This window comes from Oryzias latipes, chromosome 11 (genome assembly GCF_002234675.1).
Source record: "Oryzias latipes chromosome 11, ASM223467v1".
NCBI lineage: Eukaryota > Metazoa > Chordata > Actinopteri > Beloniformes > Adrianichthyidae > Oryzias > Oryzias latipes.
In genome coordinates this window covers 12,694,212-12,715,538 of record NC_019869.2, presented here as the reverse complement: position 1 = coordinate 12,715,538, position 21,327 = coordinate 12,694,212, and the positions used below count along the sequence as shown (strand labels likewise).

Genomic DNA, 21,327 nt, shown 5'->3' with positions numbered 1-21,327 from the left:
TTTTCTGGACTGAGAGGTCTGAAGTCTTTCCAGGTATCTGTTGTAGCCACTCCTCCAGCTTGGGGGTTACTGCCCCGAGTGCTCCAATTACCACAGGCACCACTGTCACCTTCACTTTCCAGGCTTTCTCCAGTTCTTCTCTGAGTCCCTGGTATTTCTCCAGTTTCTCATGTTCCTTCTTCCTGATGTTCCCATCGCTTGGCACAGCCACATCCACCACAACGGCTTTCCTCTGTTCTTTATCCACAACTACAATGTCTGGTTGGTTCGCCATTACCATCCTATCAGTCTGGATCTGGAAGTCCCACAGGATCTTTGCCCTCTCATTGTCTACCACCTTTGGAGGTGTTTCCCATTTTGACCTTGGGGTTTCCAGTCCATATTCTGCACACATGTTCCTGTATATTATTCCAGCCACTTGATTGTGGCGCTCCATGTATGCTTTCCCTGCCAGCATCTTACACCCTGCAGTTATGTGCTGGATTGTTTCAGGCGCCTCTTTGCACAGCCTACACCTTGGGTCTTGTCTGGTGTGGTAGATCTGAGCCTCTATGGCTCTGGTGCTCAGGGCTTGTTCCTGAGCTGCCAGGATGAGCGCTTCAGTGCTGTCCTGTAGGCCAGCCCTTTCTAGCCATTGGTAGGACTTCTTGATATCAGCCACTTCAGTTATGGTCCGGTGGTACATCCCATGCAGGGGTTTCTCCTCCCATGAGGATCTTTCCTCCAGCACTGTATCCTCTGCTCTCCATTGCCTGAGACATCCACTGAGCACACTGTCAGTTGGGGCCTTGAGCTTGATGTACTCATGCATCTGGGAGGTGTCATCCTGGATAGTGGCTTCTGCGCTTACTAGTCCTTTGCCTCCTTCCTTGCGGCTAGCATACAGTCTCAGGGTGCTGGATTTGGGGTGGAACCCTCCATGTATGGTGAGGAGCTTTCGTGTTTTAACATCCGTGGTCTGTATCTCTTCCTTTGGCCATCTTATTATTCCTGCAGGGTATCTGATACCTGGCAGTGCGTAGCTGTTTATTGCCCGGGTCTTATTTTTGCCATTGAGCTGGCTACTCAGGACTTGCCTCACTCGTTGGAGGTATTTAGCTGTTGCAGCTTTCCTTGTTGCCTGCTCCAGGTTGCCATTTGCCTGCGGAATTCCAAGGTACTTGTAACTGTCCTCGATGTCTGCTATTGTTCCTTCTGGGAGTGAGACACCTCCTGTGTGGACTACCTTGCCTCTCTTTGTCACCATCCGGCTGCATTTCTCGAGCCCGAATGACATCCCAATGTCAGTACTGTAGATCCTGGTGGTGTGGATCAGGGAGTCAATGTTACGCTTGCTCTTAGCATATAGCTTGATGTCATCCATGTAGAGGAGGTGACTGATGTTGGCCCCATTTCTGAGTTGGTATCCATAGCCTTGGTGTCTTGGTGATTATTTGGCTGAGGGGGTTGAGACCTATGCAGAACAGCAGTGGGGACAGAACATCACCTTGGTATATCCCACATTTGATGGACACTTGTGCAAGTGGCTTCCCATTGGCTTCAAGGGTGGTTTTCCACAGCTTCATTGAGTTTCCTATGAAGGCTCTTAGAGTCCTGTTGATGTTGTACAGCTCCAAGCATTCAGTGATCCATGTGTGGGGCATTGAGTCATAGGCCTTCTTGTAATCAATCCAGGCTGTGCACAGGTTGGTGTGTCGTGACTTGCAGTCTTGAGCGACTGTTCTGTCGACCAGGAGTTGGTGTTTGGCTCCTCTGGAGTCTCTACCAATGCCCTTCTGTGTGTTGCTCATAAATTGATCCATGCACCATCTGCCAGACATGAGCTTCCATGTTGTGGAGAGACAGGTTATTGGCCGGTAGTTGGATGGGACTGCACCCTTTGACGGATCCTTCTGGATCAGGATCGTTCGCCCTTCCGTTAGCCATTCGGGGTGAGTCCCATCTCTTAGCAGCTGGTTCATTTGTGCTGCCAGGTGCTCGTGGAGTGCGGTAAGCTTCTTTAGCCAGTAGGCATGTATCATGTCAGGCCCCGTGCTGTTCAGTTCTTCATACCTGAGACTCTTTCTTGGATGTCTGCCACTGTGATGGTTACTGGATTCTGTTCAGGGAGATTGCTATGTTCTTTTCTCAGAGAGACCAGCCACTGGGCATTGCTGTTATGAGCTGTCTCTTTCTCCCATATACTTTTCCAGTACTGTTCAGTTTCCAGCCTTGGTGGGTCTGCTTGGCTGTTTTGACCCTGCCACTGAGCGTACACTTTTGCAGGTTGAGTTGCGAATAGCCTGTTTATTCGTCTGGCTTCATTGTCTCTTGTGTACCTCTTTAGGCGGCTGCTCAAGGCTAGGAGCCTTTGGTTGGCAGTTTCCAGTGCTTCAGGTATGGGCATCTGGCTGTATCTCTTAGGTACTTGCTTTCTCATTGTTCCTCTTTGAGCCTCTGTCAGCCTACTCACATCCTTCCGAGTTGCCTTGATTTTGGCCTCTAACCGTTGCTTCCATGGTGGGTACTGTTTTCTTCCATGGTTGCTCTTATAGCCAAGCATCTCAAGGATCACTGCTGCTTAAGTGTATACCAGTTCATTGGTTTCTGTGATGGTTGTGGTAGGAATTGCCCTCAATGCTTCATTCACAGTTTCCAGTAGACTTTCAGGTGGTACATCACTTAACCGTTGTAGCTGGTGTCGGGGTTGCCTAGTGTTCATTGTAGACATGATCTTGTCTTTCAGGTCAGTTACTGCCTCGCTCAGCGAAATTGTGGTTGTTGGGGCCGTGTACCCAATCTTAGGGTGGGAGTCTGGTATAACCTCCTCTCTGACCTGTTGTTCTGGCTCTCCCGTGGCATTGTATTGTATCGCTTCAATCTCATATATATATATATATATATATATATATATATATATATATATATATATATATATATATATATATATATATATATATATATATATATATCAATGTAATTGGAAATAAGATCAGAAACTGGTGCGTTTACTTTTACTTTTTCTCCAAGCACCACTTCTGAGTGAGACTGTTGGCTCTTTTTCGAATGTCAATTTTTCATCTGCTCCTGAAAACACATCTGTTATGTGAAAAATGCTACAAGAACTTGTTAATTGTTAAAAAAAATACGAAATTTGTAAAAAAAATAAAAATAAAACCTTGAGTATAGATGAAGGTACTTTGTGTTGTATAACACACAAATATTCTAAACTTACAGGAATTGCATACAAAAATAATGGAAAAAGCATTATACCTAAAACTTGCTTTTCATTACGTTATTTACTTTTACAGACAAAACTGCCAAATGTAGATTGCAGCTTTTCCCCTTTAATTTGGTGGTGAACAACTATGCTTCCTGTTGTTTTTTTAGCACAAAAAATTTTAAACCTCACCTTAATGTGCTTTTCCTAACTCTTGAAAGATTAATGAAGACCTTGGAACATGTTTCTCCTGGTGAGGGAGGGAAATCTAATAAGAGCAGATCGTGGGCATTAATCACAACATTAATCACCTTACCTCAAATGAATGTCAGCACCAGTGAGGAGTTTTACTATTGCTCAAGGTATTGTGTCTCCTTGAGTTTTAGATGCTGAATTATTGTTGGGAAAGAAATGAATTCTCTCTTCACGTAATCTTGCAAAACTGTTCAAAGCTTTTGGCCTAACCTGGACAAGAGAGGAAGGAAAGTTTTGTGATAGTAACCACTGTCCAGAGGCAGTGATGCAGAATCCACACTCACCTATCCAACTGCTCGTTAACGCACATTTCTAATCACACAATCACATGGCAGAAACTCCATACATTTAGGCATGTAGACATGGTCAAGGCGATCTACTGCAGTTCCAATCGAGCTTTAGAATGGGGAAGAAATATCATTTTAGTGACTTTTAATGTAGCATGGTTGTTGGTGCCAGATGGGCTGGTCTGAGTATTTCAGAAACTGCTGATCAACAGGAGTTTTTATCCACAAACATCTCTAGGGTTTACAGACAATGGTCTGTAAAAAAAAGAAAAAGAGAGGTAGATAGAGGTAGATCTGTGGGCAGAAATACCTTGTCGATGTCAGAGGTCAAAGGAGAATGGCCAAACTGGTTCTACCTAATAGCTAGACAACTGTCACTCAAATAACTACTGGTTACAACCGAGGTCTGCAGAATGGTATCTCTGAATGCACAACACGTCCAACCTTGAGACAGTTGAACTACAGCAGCAGAAGACTATAATACCACTCATGTCAGCTATAACAGAAAAGAAGTTTGAAAAAACGTTGTGTGGTCTGATGAGTCTCGATTTATGCTGCAACATTTGGATGGTAGGGTCAGAATTTGGCCTCAACAACATGAAAGAATAGATCCATCCTTGCCTTGTAGCAACGGTTCAGGCTGCTGGTAGTGGTGGTGCAATGGTGTGGGGGATATTTTCTTGGCATACTTCAGGCCTACTTAGTAACAATTGAGCATGGTTCCAACACCACAGCCTACTTGTATTGTTGCTGACCATGTCCAGCCCTTTATGACCACAGTGTAGCATCTTCTAATGGCTACTTCCAGCAGGAAAAGGCACCATGTCATAAAGTTGGAATCATCTCAGACTAGTTTCTTAAACATGACAATGAGTTCACTGGACTCAAATGGCCTCCACAGTCACCAGATCTTAACCCAATGGAGAACCTTTGGGATTTGGTGAAACGGGAGATTGGCATCATGGATGTTTGTGCAGCCGACAAATCTGCAGCAACTATGTGATGCTATCAGGTCAATATGGACCAAACTTTATGAGGAATGTTTCCTGTATCCTGTTAAAATCAATGCCACCAAGGATCAAAGCAGTTCTTAAGGTAAAAGGGGGTTCAACTCGGTACTGGCAAGGTGAATATAATAAAGTGGCTAGTGAGATTTTTGTGTACATTAACGAATAAGGGGGAAGTAGGCAAAACTGCCAAATGTAGTTTGGCAATCAAAACATTAGACATAAAGGAAGGTTTGCTGCATATAATTACATACAAACTTACTAGTTAGTGCAAGTTATATCACTGGGATATTTTGACCATTTTTTTAAGAAGACAAACATGATCTGCACAGACTTCTTTTGAAAGCCCCAGAAAACACATGTTGAACTGACACATCAGATATAGCTCAATCACAATCACTTTTCATTCCACTTTAATGCCAGATCGACTGATGACACTAAGCCTGTGGGTTCTCTGTGCAATTTATGGACACTGCCAGCACATTGGAAAGCTGCTTTGATCAGTGGGTCTCACAGCCTGTATATAAAAAAAGATGGATGTTGCCACTGGACTAGAGACATGTAGCTGGAAATAGTGCTGAGGGCTGGCCTGTAAAACATCTCTTACAGAGTTTATCCAGAAATACTTCTCTGTCAGTATTTTTCTCCAATTAGATGATTTAATTTTGTATGTCTGAAAAATGATTCTATAAATTCAAGTGGAAGCATTTTTTTTCTCAAATTGAGTTTTAACCATAACATTTTGGCTCAAATATGATTTCTCTCAATTTCTACAAAAGCTGAAATGGTGGCAGGAAATGCGGCGCCCCAGGCTTCGAAATGATTGTCCATGAACCAATAGGAGATGTCACGGTGGTTATCCACAGTGCTGAATGATACAACTCTTTATCTTCACTACTCTTACATTGGCCAAAAATACTGTTGAAAAAAAAATTGAAATGCGCAGTAGAAGGGGCACTTAAAAAGTTTCATGTTTTTTTATCAAGAAATATTAGTGTGCTATATATTTCAAATTGGCACATAATGTGCATGTATTAATTCTTACTGATGTCGAAGCAATTATCAAAGTATTTATTTATTTATTTTTTACGAGTTGCAAACAAGGTTGGGTGTTATTGTCATTACGTTAATGTGGCTACTGTTTAGCGGTCTTGGACTGTGGCTATGTCTGAGTCTGAATTCCCTCCCTAATCCCTAACAACCAGAAAACTATTAAGTACGAGTAAAAGTAAAAACCTAAAAGATACAACTACATATGAATACACTGTGCTCTGATGATGAAAACTTGGATCGTTTGTAAAAAACAAACACAATTAAAACACGTTTTTTTCACTAAAACTGTTTAAACGTGATGCATTGTGGTCTAAATTCCCCATTCTAGTGAGGATTGATACTCACAGGTTCATTGAGCATGTTACAAACAAGTTCTAGAATTAAATGAAGACAATTAATGCAGTCTGACTGACTGATTGACTCTTTTGTCTCACTTAATTCGCCTTACAGTTTGATGTATCTAACATATGACAGTTTTAAAACAGACCATTCATTGATGGTGTACTTTATAATCTGGTGCACCCTGTAGTGCGGAAAATATGGTATGCAAGTTTAAGCAACGTCTTATGGCACGAATCTGTGCTCTGTTGTCCAGCTCTGATGAACTGTGCATCATCCAGGGAGCTAAGAACAATGACTGGAGTTCAGGTGGGAGGGATGGAGGTGACCGCCCTCATTTGGAGCCATCATGGCTGACCGTTGTTGGACAGCTAGAGTTCGAGAGGCCAGTGTGACTGTCTCATTACCTCTGCAAGCAGAGGGGTGTGTATGGGCACATCTCAACTCTTCACCTCTGTGTCCCTGTCAGCATGTCTCCTGCTGCCGGTCCTCTGATAAACAGTCTGATGGTTTACATTCTTCACAGTTTCAGTGTCTTCCTTCCTTCTGGCTTAAATTAAAGGGGGCATAAAAATGTCTAGCATGCTCCACGTGATGCATTTCTGTTCCTTTTTGGCATCCAGTTGAGACTTTGTTGGTTTGTGATAGCCACTTTTGAATTCTTCTAGCATCTCTAGCAGCATTGGCGCCATGAAGAGGTAATTCTTTTTGACAAAGTATAGTCTGCAATGTGTGAGTGCTTTGTAAAAAAAGAGACACTGATGGAGCCAAAAGAGCTTCAATGAATTCCTTACCTAAGCTGTGAATAAATCACCCTCACTGAAGACCACTTATGTATCATCCCAGTCTGCCTGGTAGAGATGGAGACCCTTGGTGGATTAGCAGGGCTGGAATTTGGACGAAGGACAGCATTTCACATGGACAGTCATCTAACAGCATTGTTGAAATGCACTCTCCAAAGAGATGTCTGGCAAAGACATTGGTGCCAAGAACGTGGCCAAAACTGCAATTCTGGCATAAAGCATTCAGGGATGTGATGCATAACAACACAGATGTAAATTAGATGTTTGGTCAGCTTCACAAGAGGACTCCTTCACAGCGATTTCCCCGACACTTGAATATATGCTTTAACCAGTGCAGTGGATTTAAATAATTTGCTCTAAGTTGTTATACTTTTAATTAATTTATGCCCTCAAGTAAAAAAACGGCCACTTTTAAACATCTTAATTTTACTTTTAATGGCTCTTTTCCACTCTGGCCTTGTCCAATCCGCCCTCTGTTCCAATCAGTCTGTTTCTTTCCTTGTGTCGTTTCTGAGCAGCATGGCATCCGAGCCTGTGGGACCGAACCATCTGTCAGCCACAGAGGAGGGACGTCTAGACATGCCACAACCATTAGAGCAATGGATTTCCACTGTTCCCTGTCTCAAGACTCAAACCTCTCCCTTGCATGCCTGCTGCACTTTTTTCCTTTTTGATGGTGTCGAAGAGAGACATGTTCTTCCACTCAGAGCTTGCTCAATACAAATTTCTGAAGGTGGCTAATTTTCTTTTTATTATTATTATTATTATTATTATTATTATTATTATTATTTATTATTATTATTATTTATTATTATTATTATTATTATTATTATTATTATTATTTTACTTTGCAGTACCCCTGAAGGTTTTCTGAATCTTCAGGACTGACCTTGCTTCAGTAAACAGCATGTGTTGATGTTTTTGACTTTCCTTGTCAGTTTCAATATTTCCTCAATGCTGAACTCTTACTGCTGTTGCTTGCAGTATCTAACTAGAGAACCAACATTTTACTAAAACAAGTTTGCCTGTTTTCATGAAATGCTATGCTAAACTGCGTAACCTTTTAACACTGGAGCTGTCGCCGACGACAGCAAAATAACAAACTCCATTTTAACTAATGCATGGACAAATGTGGCTTTGCGCTGATATGCAGAACTTTAAGTTAGTTTAGTTTAAAGCTGCTTTCCTCTGCAACAGAAAAAGCTGGTTAAGGTTGATTGCTTAAGCATTTCGCTACTGTAAAAACTGCATATTGGGCAGCTTTGATCCATGTCATAATCCGCTGGATTGACGTTAATGCGTGAACGGTTAAAAAAAGTTATGGTGGTTAAAACAATGTCGACACTGGAGCCAAAGCTCTGGTGGTAAAAGGTTAAGAAAATAAAATCTGAAGGGGCAAGCAAAATAATAAAAACTAAATTTGAATGAGTTTGCAAGGTTATAACACTTCTATAAAAATCTCATTTACAATAACTGTTTAAATGTTTAAAGCAGGTTTAAAACCAAAAAAGCACATAACAGTTGTGTACTGAGATAAATTAACAATGTTGCACATTTGTGTGGAGTCTTTTTAGCCTTATATCTAACTACATAGACCCTTTTCAAAATATGAGAATTTCACAGAAAACTGTGTTCTTTTTCGTAATTCCATTCAAAAAATACCTAAAAGCTGGCTAAAGTCATGATTTGGACTGCAAAGTCCAGCACTGGTGTTGGTTAACTCTGCTTTCTTCTATCCAGAATCCCTGCAGCAGTCTATCAAAATGTTCTAGAGGACTTCATGATTTCTTTCTGTTGAGGATTTGGATAGAAATGCAGATTTCATCTTGCAGCAAGACCTTGGCCCTGCCCATACTGCCAGAAGCCGTAAAACCTGATGCTCGTGCCATCATAGTGCTTCATTGGCGTGCCAACTCGCCGGGCCTAAATCCCACTGAAAATCTATGGAGTTGCTGCACGGTATGAGGAAAACTCGCAATATGCAATATTAGTGATCAATATTGTGATGACGATATAACTTGCGATAAATGAACAAATAACCAAAACATCTCTATTTCACTGCAAAAGTTTAATTTATTGCACTTACATTGCACAGCTTGAAATCGCGATAACGATTAATTTGTGATTAATTGTGCAGGCCTACTCTGGAATATTATTAAGACGAAATGAGGAGCGCAAGACCACAAAATAGAGAAGAGCTGAATGCATTAAGACAATCCATAACTCCAGCACAATGCTATAAGTTGCCACGGATCACCAAGGCATTTATTATGGCAAAGGGATCCCCCCATATGTTTGAATATGGAGATACCATATTGAAAAATACTTTATTTTTGCTTGGTTTGATGTGATCATAATATATCTTTATCTTCATGCAAAATGAATATAAAAAAAAAAAAAAGTTCCTGGACTAATTCAAACAGAACCATACATCCATCCAACCATTTTCTTAACCCACCATATCCTCTTAGGGGTCATGGGGTAAACCCTGGACAGGTCGCCAGTCTTCTGCATGGCTAAACAGATTTATCTTCCATTAAACTTAAGTATCCGAATGCATTTATGGAAATAAATATTTTTGACATTATGTTCACAATTTTGTGTGTCCATTCAAAACTCCATGGTGAAAATGCAGAGGTTTTGTGGTAACACTTCTACAATCCAGTAAAATGTGTACATTACACCCGTAGAAATAAAAAAAAAAAATCCTTTATCTACTTCTTAACTTTTACTGTTTGCAGTATTCCTTCACAGGCACTTTCTACAACTAGTGTCAGAGCACCACTGCAGAAAAACAGTAACAAAGGGATGGTATCACTGTCATTTTTCTGTCAGGGGTAAAGGGAAAAGTCTTCCATGGCTTTTACTCTGTCACTGTACTTTCATCCCCGAGCCTGGCCGCCTTCCTTCTCTATTTCCTTCTTCTGAGATGGTTTCAGTTGGTGGCCTTTCTCCAGGGTCTCTGATAGCAGCTCCACGGGCAAACTCATCCACACTTAATTACCCACAATCCCCTTGGAGGGTGCAAGTAGAAGGACCAAGGCATGAACTGTGCCTTATTCTGCCTTTCGAAAAGCTCATGTTCCTTTGATTGCAGTTGTGACTGGTGGTTGGGAAAACTGTGAAGTAAAAATTGAAACTCTGTATAAGCAGGGTGTGTCGGTCTGGAGGTTACTCCCAGACCAAATAAACTTTCCCAAAATGCTCATTTACATAAATAGTTGATAATTTTAAGCAACAAACAATGCTGTAGTTGTGGAAATCCTCTTGACTTGAAATGTCTTGTTCTCTTCAAGCTAATTGTATTTCTTAACCCTTGTGTTATCTTAGATGACCCCACCCTTGCATTGTAGTGTTCCTCCTACCATGACAAAGGTGGATAAAGGTGGAAAGATTTCATGTAATCCATGGACACCAGTGAAGATCACAAATCATTGAAGGAAAAAGGTTCAGAGCACTGTCTAGTGGGTCTAGATGACCAAACTCCCAATGTTAAAGTGCCTAGGATAGCACAAGGGTTAAATGTGGAAGCAGCCATAGCATTGATTTAAAAGGCAAACTTTCTATGCTCCCCCGGCCTTCCAACTCCCCAGCACCGCACGACCGGCCACTAAGAAACATGATTGATTGAAAATCATGTTTTTCCGACTCTAAGAGGACCCGGTGGGTGAAGACCGGCCGCCCCCACCTATCTGGTGTGGGTGTGCAGTACCCCAAGCAGCAGAGGCCCCACCCCCCCCACCCCCATCCTAAGGTCCCTCTGTGTGTGGTGTGTAAAGTGTCTAAAGTGAAAAATAAAATTGGGGGGGCTGGTGAGAAATCGGCCCGGATGTTTCACCGTGCCCCCCTCCACCAGACCATCCCCGCAAGACCCTATATGTATCAAGGTTTCTAATATGCAAGTAAAAGTGTAATTGATGGAGGGTGTCGATGTGACCCCAGAGACAGTCACCCCCGATCAGCATATCCCACCCATCCAATTCCCGGAGCCCTATGTGTGTGTGCAAAATTTGTGGGAGTGGGAAGAAAAAGGCGCATGGGCACAATCGGGTGAAGAAGGCTCTCCCCAAGTGACTGGACCTCCAGCCAGCCGCTGTAGGAGCCTCACCTCCCAGTGCGGGAGGCAAGGCTAGGAGGCGGACAGGTCGGCAGCATATCATTATACCAATGGGGCTGGAACGGTTGCACTCACTGCACCGGGCAGCCCCTGGGCGGCTGGCTGGAAGACAGAGCTGCTGCAGGATGGGGAGGCAGCCTGCACGGGCAGCCAGCCAGGTGCCCAAGGGCCGGCGGAGAAATATATAAAAAATAAAGAGCTATTACTCAGCCAAAATCATATTTATTATATTGGTCAGAATAACCATTCTTGATCTGATATATTATTTGAACATGTTCTTGCTAATCTTATTTTCTTTTCATATTTTTACTGAAGCGCAGGTTATTCCGATTACAAACTGTCCAATCAGATGCCTCAATAAAAGTATGTGTTCTCACGTCGGACATTTAAAATGTTTAAATGATAGATTCCCCTGAGCCCGCCTTCAAGTGGTAGAGCTGTGACATTCTAACAAGCTCGCTCCTGATTGGCTAGAGTAGTTGCCATAGAAATGCTGACTCAGACCAACCTGGACCAATCACGGCTTACTGTTGATTTCTGGATCCAACACTGCAGCATCCATATCGCAACAAAATGCCAACTGAATTGACTTAATTTGGTTGGTATGGAAGCAATTGTGTAGCATAAATAAAACTAAATAAGTCAAAACCAGAAATGCTTTTTAATTTACAAAATGTAACTGCATCAAATGACTCAAAATTAAAATGAAAAAGCAATATTTCAAAATGCTTTTTCCTTTTATACTTAAAACCGCTTATTGTGTGTCATAATTAAAACGAAAATGCAAAGAGGGGATTGCATTTGCATTTTAACATCCACCCTGCGAACATTGTCTCAATATTCATTTTTTTTAATTTTTTTATTTATTGATTTATTTCAAGCATTGTAGTCAAAGCAATAAAAAAATTACACATATTTATCAAACTCATTACAGAAATGATGAAATGCATAAATTAAAAAGACAGAAAACAAAACAAAAATGTCCCTTAAATCACATTTGCTTAATTAAATACAGTGATCATTAACTGAAGTATAAGTAGAGTTTGATTTATTGCTTGAAAAGGAGTGGGAAGAAGCAAGCTTATATAATCCCACCCCTACTGAGTTCATTCATTTGATAGTTTTACAGAGTTTTAAATCCGGTTCTGATCAGATAGATTCTCTTCAAGTAACAAAATCCAGTGCCTAGAAATGATTGATGATCTTCGGAAAACATTCATTCATGATTTCAGTAAACAGTAACGATACCGATATGTAATAATAATTGATTATCATTAGAACACATGATAAGATTAAACCAGAAATTATTGCTACACATTGCAGATCAAGTAAATAAAATCAATAGCTTATTGATTGTAATTTAAACATTTCAGTAATCATTATTGCACATTAAAATGTAACACTCATTGGTTGTAATTAAAAGAGCTTTGATTATTTCACCACAATCAAGTTCACACACGTATTTGGAATTATTCAAGCACCATTTAGAAAAAGCATTTCCAGTGAGGAGGCGGGGCGAAGACATCACTGCTTTCTCCGTGTGTCCGGCCGCTGAAGTTGGCTTGCGATTCACAGCTTCTGATTCGCGAGGGCACTAAAGGAACATTCCGCTGCAATTTTCGCATTAAGATCCAGGAATCCAGGTTTGAGCAGTCCAGGTCCAGCGGTTTGTGATCAGGACCCGGTTTTAGGTGATCTTCATGCAAAAAATGCAGCGGAATGTTCCTTAAGTGCACTCGCGAATCAGAAGCTGTGAATCGCAAGCCAACTTCAGCGTTTTCTGAATGCACCGATTTAAAAACATGTGATCGAGCAGGCCCTTAAATATAATCTTAACTGTGTGATAAAAGCACATTATGAAGATATTCTCCTGCAGCTTCGCCCTGAGTGAGTGTTGGTCCAACCAGCAAACGTTTAGCATGGGGAAATCTGCTATCTGTTGATGTGGCTCCAGCTGTCATCAAACAGCAAATTCAGTGTGAAGCTGCAAATAATTTTGTAAATATGTGGGAATTACATCAGTCTTTATTTTTGTTCTGGACACCACTGGAAACACAAATTCATATGATGGTTTCTCAGATCGTAGCAGCATTTCCGCCTTCAGCGATCATGATCGGGAGCTTCGCGATCCACTATGTGAAGGCAGCTGGCGGTCCGAAGAACAAAAGCTTGTCCGCGGTGCGTCCGAATGAGGACCGCAGAAGGCGGACATGCTGCTATGTAGTCCTGAGAAGCTGTGTACAGTCATCAGAAGTTCACAACCAACTCAAAGCCGTCTTCTCTGCCGCTAACAGAAAGCTCCACTGCTCCTAGTCTGACTGTGTCTCTTCGCAGGAGGACACACAGAGAAAGCAGTGACGTCATCGCCCCGCCTCCCCTCTGGAAATGCTCACTTTTAATGAATTTTGCTACAGATTTTGCAGGGTGGATGTTAAAATATGTAGCAATCCCCTCTTTGCATTTTCGTTTAATTATGACACACAATAAGCGGTTTTAAGTATAAAATGAAAAGCATTTTGAGATATTGCTTTTTCATTTTAATTTTGAGTCATTTGATCCAGTTACATTTTAAAAATTAAAAAGCATTTCTGTTAATCCATTTTATTGTCAAATTAGACGTTTCTAAATGAATTTTGCTACACATTTACATGATAACTTTTTGAAAATGAAATGTCAAATACCACTTTCATTCTCATTTTAATTAAGTGACAGAAAAAGCTGTGTTAAAGTAGAATGTTTCAAAGCATTTTGAAACATTGCTTTTTCATTTTAATTTTGAGTCATTTGATGCAGCTTCATTTTGAAAATTAAAAAGCGTTACTGGTTTTGACTTTTCTTTTTATTTATGCTACACAATCGCTTCCATAGGTTGGAGCCAGAAGCTGGTCATTTTCTATTGGTAAGTCACACTCTCTCGCCCCAGTTCTCATAGTCAATGGGTGAAACCAAAACCCTTAAATTGTAAGGAAAAATTAAATCTAAAATTACCTTTTTCTTTTTTTTTTGGGGGGGGGGGGGTCCTGTGTTTATTTTAAAAATGAATTTGACAAAAAAGCACATAATTTTACTGTACTTTTGGCATCCGCTTCTTAACCTTTTCAAGGTCACACTTTTTGATTTGTGATAAATGTTCTAATATTTTTTTACATAAAAACACATAGGGTCCATTTTTCTATATATAGCTGTATTTCTTTACATAGCAAACCTACTTTTACAGTAACCTCTTCCAAAAAAATATTTTTTACTAACATACTGTAAACGTCGGCCGAGCTCTGTATATTTTTAACAAAATTATCACTTTGACTTGATATTTCCCCCTTTGATTATACCAAAAGAATAAATCTTGAAGCTCACCGAGCTGTTCCTCTAACATCTTCAGAGCAGCAGGAGCTTTGATTGGTTACAGTCAAGCTCCGATGCTTCTGGGTAACAGAGTTTGTTATGGTCGACTCCCAGGGTGATATGATGAAAACACGGGATTCCAAAAACAGTCCAAAACTAGAGCTTTTCAACAGATGCCCTTGAAACAGCACAAGAGACGCAAAACATTGGTTTGAAAATTTATTTTCATATAAAAAGACACTATGAAAACATTAGAGGACTACTTTGCACAATTTTATGTATAAAAAAAAATGAAGGAGAAAAGGAGGGTTTTGTTGTCAATAATAAGTCAACTTGAGTTATGGATGGTTGAAGAAGCTGGTTAACAAGTTAAGCATCAAAGGCAGAGGGTCGGAAAGTGAAGGACGTGAAGTTCTGTTGTAAATTTGACCTTCTATGCATCTCAAATTATTTTTTAGGCTGCTGACGTTGGCAAGCTTCCAACAGAGAAATGGACACGACAAGCTGACATGCCGACTTTCTGATCCTTGTGTTGTATATGTTAGCATTACAACCGATAACGGGAGAAGAGGATTTCAGTCAGTCAACAGGATTTCACTTACCATTCTTGGAGATCAAAACTTCAAACTCATAAAAAAGAATGCAGCAAAATGTCACACAGCAAACCAAAACATGTAGTTCTCACTTTCTCCAGATCTCTTTTATTGGTTACCATGGGAACAGGACTTTGTTTTTCCTCCAAATGAATCTCTTACAGCTGTAAGGTAAAAAATAAAAATGGCTGTGGAGTAACACCTACTGAGTGTAGCTGCCAGACTGCTGCTTTTATTCAGTGGATCTGGGTGCGGAGTCTCACAGAAGGTCAGGTGAATGTGACCTTAGCTCTGAAACTTGGGATCAAACCAATCTAGCTCCTCTAGGACAGGGCAAGCTGTAGGTTTGCCTATCAGCTGATTAGCTTGAAAGGTTACAAGGGCGCCACTCTTGTCTCACCATCTGCGCTGCACTGCTCTACTACCACATTAGGGATCTTTAAACAGATGGTTTGAGGGCTGCAATGGAAAATGTCAGGACAAATCGCCTTCCCTGGATAATTGCTGTTTTGAGCTGTCCACTTCTCCTGCGTTTCTGCCTGGCAATTGTGTCTTGGCCTTGTTTTCTTAAGTTTCCCTCAAGCTCCAGTCTTTTTATTTAGACTAAAATGTTCACCTAGGACTTCTCAAGGCTCTTGCTGCAATCATCCTGCACAGTCAGTTAGGATGACTGATGTGCAAACACTGTTATGCTACATTCACACCAGCCTCCGTGCACTTTTAAGTGACCACTTTCAATAAAAAGTGTGTGTTTAAATATGCAATCCAGGCTTCTGTTCTCAAAACTCCTGCACTCACATGTTACTACGCAGGTCTTTAGGCCAGGTTTGGGGCTCTACGTCCAAAAAGCGAAGCCACTTAACACAACCTAATTTGAACAATCATGGACTCGGATTTGGCAGTGAGGTATAGATGGCGTCCTCTTTGATTCACGGTCCCGTTTGAACATTGATCGTGAAGGAGGAATTAGTAATTGTAGTTTGGAATTATATGATACAAAGTCTTTCATGTATCAGAATAGAGCTGTGAAAGAAAAAAGTCTGGGGGAAGATTCACAAGATTAGCACCGCTACAACATTTTGCACCAAGTCTCTTCAAAATGCAGGTGCGTCCACTAATATAGGCTAGTTACTATTGACTGTATAAGAGAACTGGACAGAGTGAGAGTGACATCACCCATAGAAAATGACTTGCTTCCAACTCCAGCAAAAGTCAATTCAGTCGCCATTTTTTTCGCAATACAGACGCCGCCATTGGGAGCCACAAGTAAGCAGTGATTGGTCCAAGTTGATCTTTCCATGACAACTGCTGTCGCCAGGCAGGAGTGAGCTTATTCGAAGTCGACACCCCTTTCACTGAAAGCAGGTTCAAGAGTATCTGTCAAACGTTTCAAAAGTTCAAGGTGGGGGCCAGCGGGCACCGCAAGCTTTTAGTGAGGCATCTGATTGGCCAGTTTACAACTTCAATAATATGCAATAAGGACAAATTTTATCATGAAAAAAAAAATGGGATAAGCAAGAACAACTTTTAAAAAAGCTTGGATGGTCATTCTGATAAATACAATGACTGAGTAATAGGTGTTTACTTTTTTGTTCTATTGACGTTTCTGTTTTTTTTTGGGAGCCAGCAGGTACGTTTAGCCCGTTCCTGAACCTGCGACATGGCTGGTGTGAACGCAGCATAACAGTGGGGGAAGGCATCATCTGTAACAACTGCAGCACGGACGTTGAATGTCAAGCAGGAAGCATCGTTGTCAGCTCTTCCTGAATCTGACATAGTGTATCCCTCTAACCTCTGTGAATCCCCGCTCTTACTTTCTATTTCATGCTCTCCTTCTGCAGCTGCTGTGCTCACAGACGCGTGATATAATCACACACAGAGAAATCCATGTGAACATGGAATTACACGTCTGACTTTGCTGTTGGCATTAAGATTTCATGCTTTGGAGTGACAGAGAAAAAGGGTGAGGCGGTTATTTTTTTATTTTTTTTTTCCCTCAAAGAAGCATAGTTGTAGCACTTCATGTTTAAGATGAAATTTATTTTTCACAAATCATCAACTGGTGGCTCTCGCCGTCAACTTCTGAATGGGGGGGGGGGGGGGGGGGTAAACTGATCAATAGTGGCATGCTGTTCAGGGATCAGACAAAAATGACTGGAACAGACTTCTCTGGTGTCGCTGTGACTGACAGGTGATGGCTAAAATGGATTCACGAGCCGCAATCTTTAAACGCATTTATCTTCTGGAGGTAGAGAGAAAAAAAAGGCAGAAAAATGCTTGGATTTCCTTTTTTTCCGCACATAACCTTGGAAGGACAGCTCATGTGCGGTTAGAAGTGTGTGTTTTTTTGTTTTTTTTAATTTATTTCAAGCTCCTCGTGACTCGGTTCTCTTTGAGAACAAAAAGGAACAAGAACAAGTGGTGGAAATAAGCAGCACAAGCACAAATCAAAGCAGCCTAAAAATGAATGAGCTTCTTGTGAACAATTGGAGCGCAGACCACAAATCACTGTAGTCGTTTCTTTCAGGTGCCTCTTTTTTTGTCTTCTTTTTTGACATTTGCAGGAAGAAATAAAAAATGAAAGAAAATGTTGACACAGGAATGAGAGAAATGAACGGCAGGAACCTGAAGAAAAGAGAATGGCACATATCAGCGAGCAAATCTGTCCCTAGACATCTCCACCCCCCCATTCACTCTCTTGATGAGACAGACTGAAGACCACATGGAAAGACAAGAATGCTTTCGTCATCCATTAGTGAGATAAAAGAAACTAATGAAAGCGGGTTGCTTGGGGGCAACTGTGAGAAACCTCTGTGAGATCTGTTCCTCTTGCTATAAAAAGAACTGAATGGTGCAGAAATATTCTTCTCCCCCATCACCGACACACACACCTCCCTCCCAAAGTCAAACAATTCAAAGAGATTTTCCTTTTTTTCCCCTCCAGAATAAAATCAAGACATTTTTTTCAGAAAAAAAAAAAAAGTTTTTCATACTTTCTTCTTATGTTAGGGTTCATTTAAAATCATCTCAAGTCACAGATGTATCCAGGCCCTGTTCTTCCTTTTTCGATAGTCTTTGAGAAAATATAGACTAGAACATCGTCCCCCTCCCGCGTATGTCCTCTCCAGCAGTAAACAGTTTGGGATCCGACAAAATGCGCCTAACGGAGACGGGGAGCCCAGCGAGACAGGTCCTTGCAAAAACGAAAAAATACCGTCATGTTCCCGTGCTTGGTCTTTCAGGAGTCCACTTTCTCGTTGTGCATTTGCATCTCCACGTGAGCTTCTGTGTATGGTAAAGTGTGAGTGTGTACGTTAGGCTTCACACTTCAGTCTGGAAGTCTCCCTCGGACGAGTCGGGCGTATTAGCTGAGGACGAGTCCCAGTTCTTATTGTGCAGTTCCAAGCGGTCCTTCTGCTCGCCAGGAACTATGGACAGCTCCGGGGTCATGGTCTTGAAGCTGTCCCAGGAGCTCTGGTCCTCTGGAGTTGACTTGTCCTGAAGGGCAAAGACGACAAAAGAAAAATACCAATGTTAAGAGTGAGCCACATAAAAAAATACTAAGCTTTGTTCTTACAAATGTAAAAGTTTCTTATTCATTTTATTCACTTATATCATTATTTTCTCTTAAGATGATCTACAACAAAGCTCCTAAAGCCTTACGCTGTATCCACACTGAAAGCACGTCAGGGGTATCCTGTCAAGTCGATGCACAGACGTGATCAGAGGTCCTGCAGCGTCAAGCGCATCACAGGGGTCTGGCAGCAACGTGTTTTGGCCGTCACATCCCGTTCTGGGCATTGCAGCATTTCCAGAGTTCAAATACCTGAACTTTGTGTTGAGTCAACCAATCAGGAACAAGGCTTTAGCGCTTGATGTGTCGATGGCTTCATAAGTGGGTGGAGTCAAAAACCAACATGGAGGAGAATCTGATCCTTCCCCTCCTAAAATTTGTGACATTTCTTTCTTGTTTCCATCAAGACAATTGCAAAAAGTACCTCTAAACCTCCCTCTAAACAGCCAGTTTCTCTTTTATGTTTTTCATCCTCTGACTAATGCGGGACAACGAGTCGTCAAACTGGGTCACAGAGAGATGGAAATACTGCTAAAAGGATCCGTCATTCGGCTCCTGCAGTAGATGGTGAAGCTCACCGTACTGAATCGTACTGAATACCGAATCTCTGAATGATCTCCTGAACCCAGACATGGAGACATGATGACTGATACTTTTGTAGAGCTTTTAAAAAAAATAAATAAACCTGATCTCTCATCATCATCCGTATCTTCCATGTTTTACAAATGAGATACAGTCTATACTTGCATGGAGCAATGAGGCAACACCTTTTGATGATAGCTCCCCCCACACTTGTCTGGGGCATCAAGTTCATAAACATTCTTTTGGACAGGCGTCCAAAATGTGCTATAAAAGAGAGACTGCGGACACACATTGAATGCACTAATTGCATTCTGTATGTACGCAGCCTCAGATTACAACAGCATGAATCATACATTTTATTTTTAATCTATCTCTTAGAGTAGTGTACAAGTGGATGAAAAATTGCTGATTTGCATGCAGGTTTTTTTTTTATTTCTAAATAAACCCAAAAGTTGTTTTTAGTTAGAAGTCTATGAAAGACCACCTCAAAGGGAATTGTATCCCTTTCATTGTTTGATGCTGCAGCCGGCAACTAGTCACTGCTGTAAAACACTGGAAAGAAGCACGACGAGCATGACTTGAAATGCATTTTGTTGGGTTTTGTTTGTGCATGGGTGGTGCTTATTTTTACATAAGCTGTTTACAGTTCTTTAGAGGCTTTGAAGCCCCTTCCTACTCAACCCAATTTATCCCAAGTCGTTATTTCCTTTTTCCCAGATCCTCTTTGTAGCAGTTATGATGCATTCAGCGATGTGCAGGAAACCTGTTCCTGGAGCTCATGCTGGTTGTCACATGGGACGCCTAAAATCTTTCAAGAGTTGCTCTGCATGTCAAATATTGCATGTTTTTCTTGTAATTTAATAACCTCATTTAAAAGAAAATACTGCAAAAATATGTAGGAGATCAAAGGTATTTTCAAGGAAATAATATTTATGACATGGATTAGCAGATGTTCCACCATTATGTGTCTTTTTTGTCTGGTTTTTGGAGTTATTTATCCAAGTAGACTAAACTGTTTACCACCATCAAAGAATTCCTTTTATTGCATTTTTAGAAAGGAACCATCGATTGTTGCAAACATTAGCATAATCAAACATAGCTATTGTTATTCTAATGACACTAAAGTACCATACAAATATCTCTACATGCCCTCCGACATGGAAATTAGTCCATTTCCATTGCACCGAATGTAATGGATCACATGCCTCTTATTCAGAATGGTTGTCGTTATTTCTCCTAAAAAAAACCAAAAAACCTCTTGCTGTGTTTGATTGCAGATGTGTAGTTTGTTTTTTCTTCCACCGCCTCCAAATAGTAGCTTTAGCCAAGTGACAAAGCATGAAGATCTTCTTGGCTTGGACCTGTGTTTACTGCAAGAGGTCTGCCAATACGCCCTCCACGCACGGTACGGTACAATGCACGCTGGGTAATTAGCCAAAAAACACAATTAGAGCTAGAATAATTCATCAGACTGAAAAAGAAAGAAAAAGCATTATTCTAATTGGACTCGTTGTGTCCTGAAGGTGTCATAAAATGGACACAAGTGGGAAGAAAAACAGAGATAATTGACTCAGATGAATCCTGATGGAGCAAAACACACAAAGGACAAGACAGTCACTCTTGCTACTTTCTTCAGACACAATGAACACAGGTGGTCCTGAGATTAATATGTTTCTCTTTTTGCATTATAAAAATTGTGTTCTTGTGAAGCTTCAAAAGGTTTGGAAGTTTTTTGATGTTACTTTACATTTATGAATTCACAGAGTAGAGATTTAAAGAAAAGGGGGGCAGACCTCATTATTTCATCAAAAGTCAAAGGCGATTCTCGGAACAACTTTGAATTTACGTAGAACTGTGCCTGCCAGCATAGGAAGGAAGGTGACCCTCACTACAGCTAGCAGACATCAGGGGCTTGAAGTTTCTCCTGGCTGATCATTAAACATAGTCTTGGAGTCAAAGCTGTATAGACAAATGAACATAAAAAGAAGTCAAACTACGCCTGCAGCCATAATCGGTTTAGAAATGACACAAACATTTTATTTTTCTGTACTTTCCAGTACTTTTAACTTGACTCACTATAATCATTCACTCTGCAATCATACTGTCAGATCTTTATCCTCTGATGTCCTTCAGAAAAAAAATAATTATGTGCAAGACCATCATATTTTTTCTAAAC

General features: G+C 40.9%; 1 protein-coding gene across 19 annotated transcripts in view; it reads right to left on the bottom strand.

Annotated features, from left to right (window-relative positions):
• Positions 1-14,608: 14,608 nt before the first annotated feature.
• The window catches only part of adgrb2 (adhesion G protein-coupled receptor B2), a 320,439-nt gene continuing 313,720 nt past the window's right edge, over positions 14,609-21,327 (bottom strand). For 16 of the 19 annotated variants that reach the window (XM_023959844.1, XM_023959851.1, XM_023959845.1 and 13 more), the window contains one exon: positions 14,609-18,493. In XM_023959844.1, the coding sequence (XP_023815612.1) occupies positions 18,317-18,493 (177 nt within the window). In that variant the 3' untranslated portion in view covers positions 14,609-18,316. The remainder of the gene's footprint in view (positions 18,494-21,327) is intronic. The other 3 variants (XM_023959854.1, XM_023959855.1, XR_002874120.1) reach the window with 3 other exon arrangements.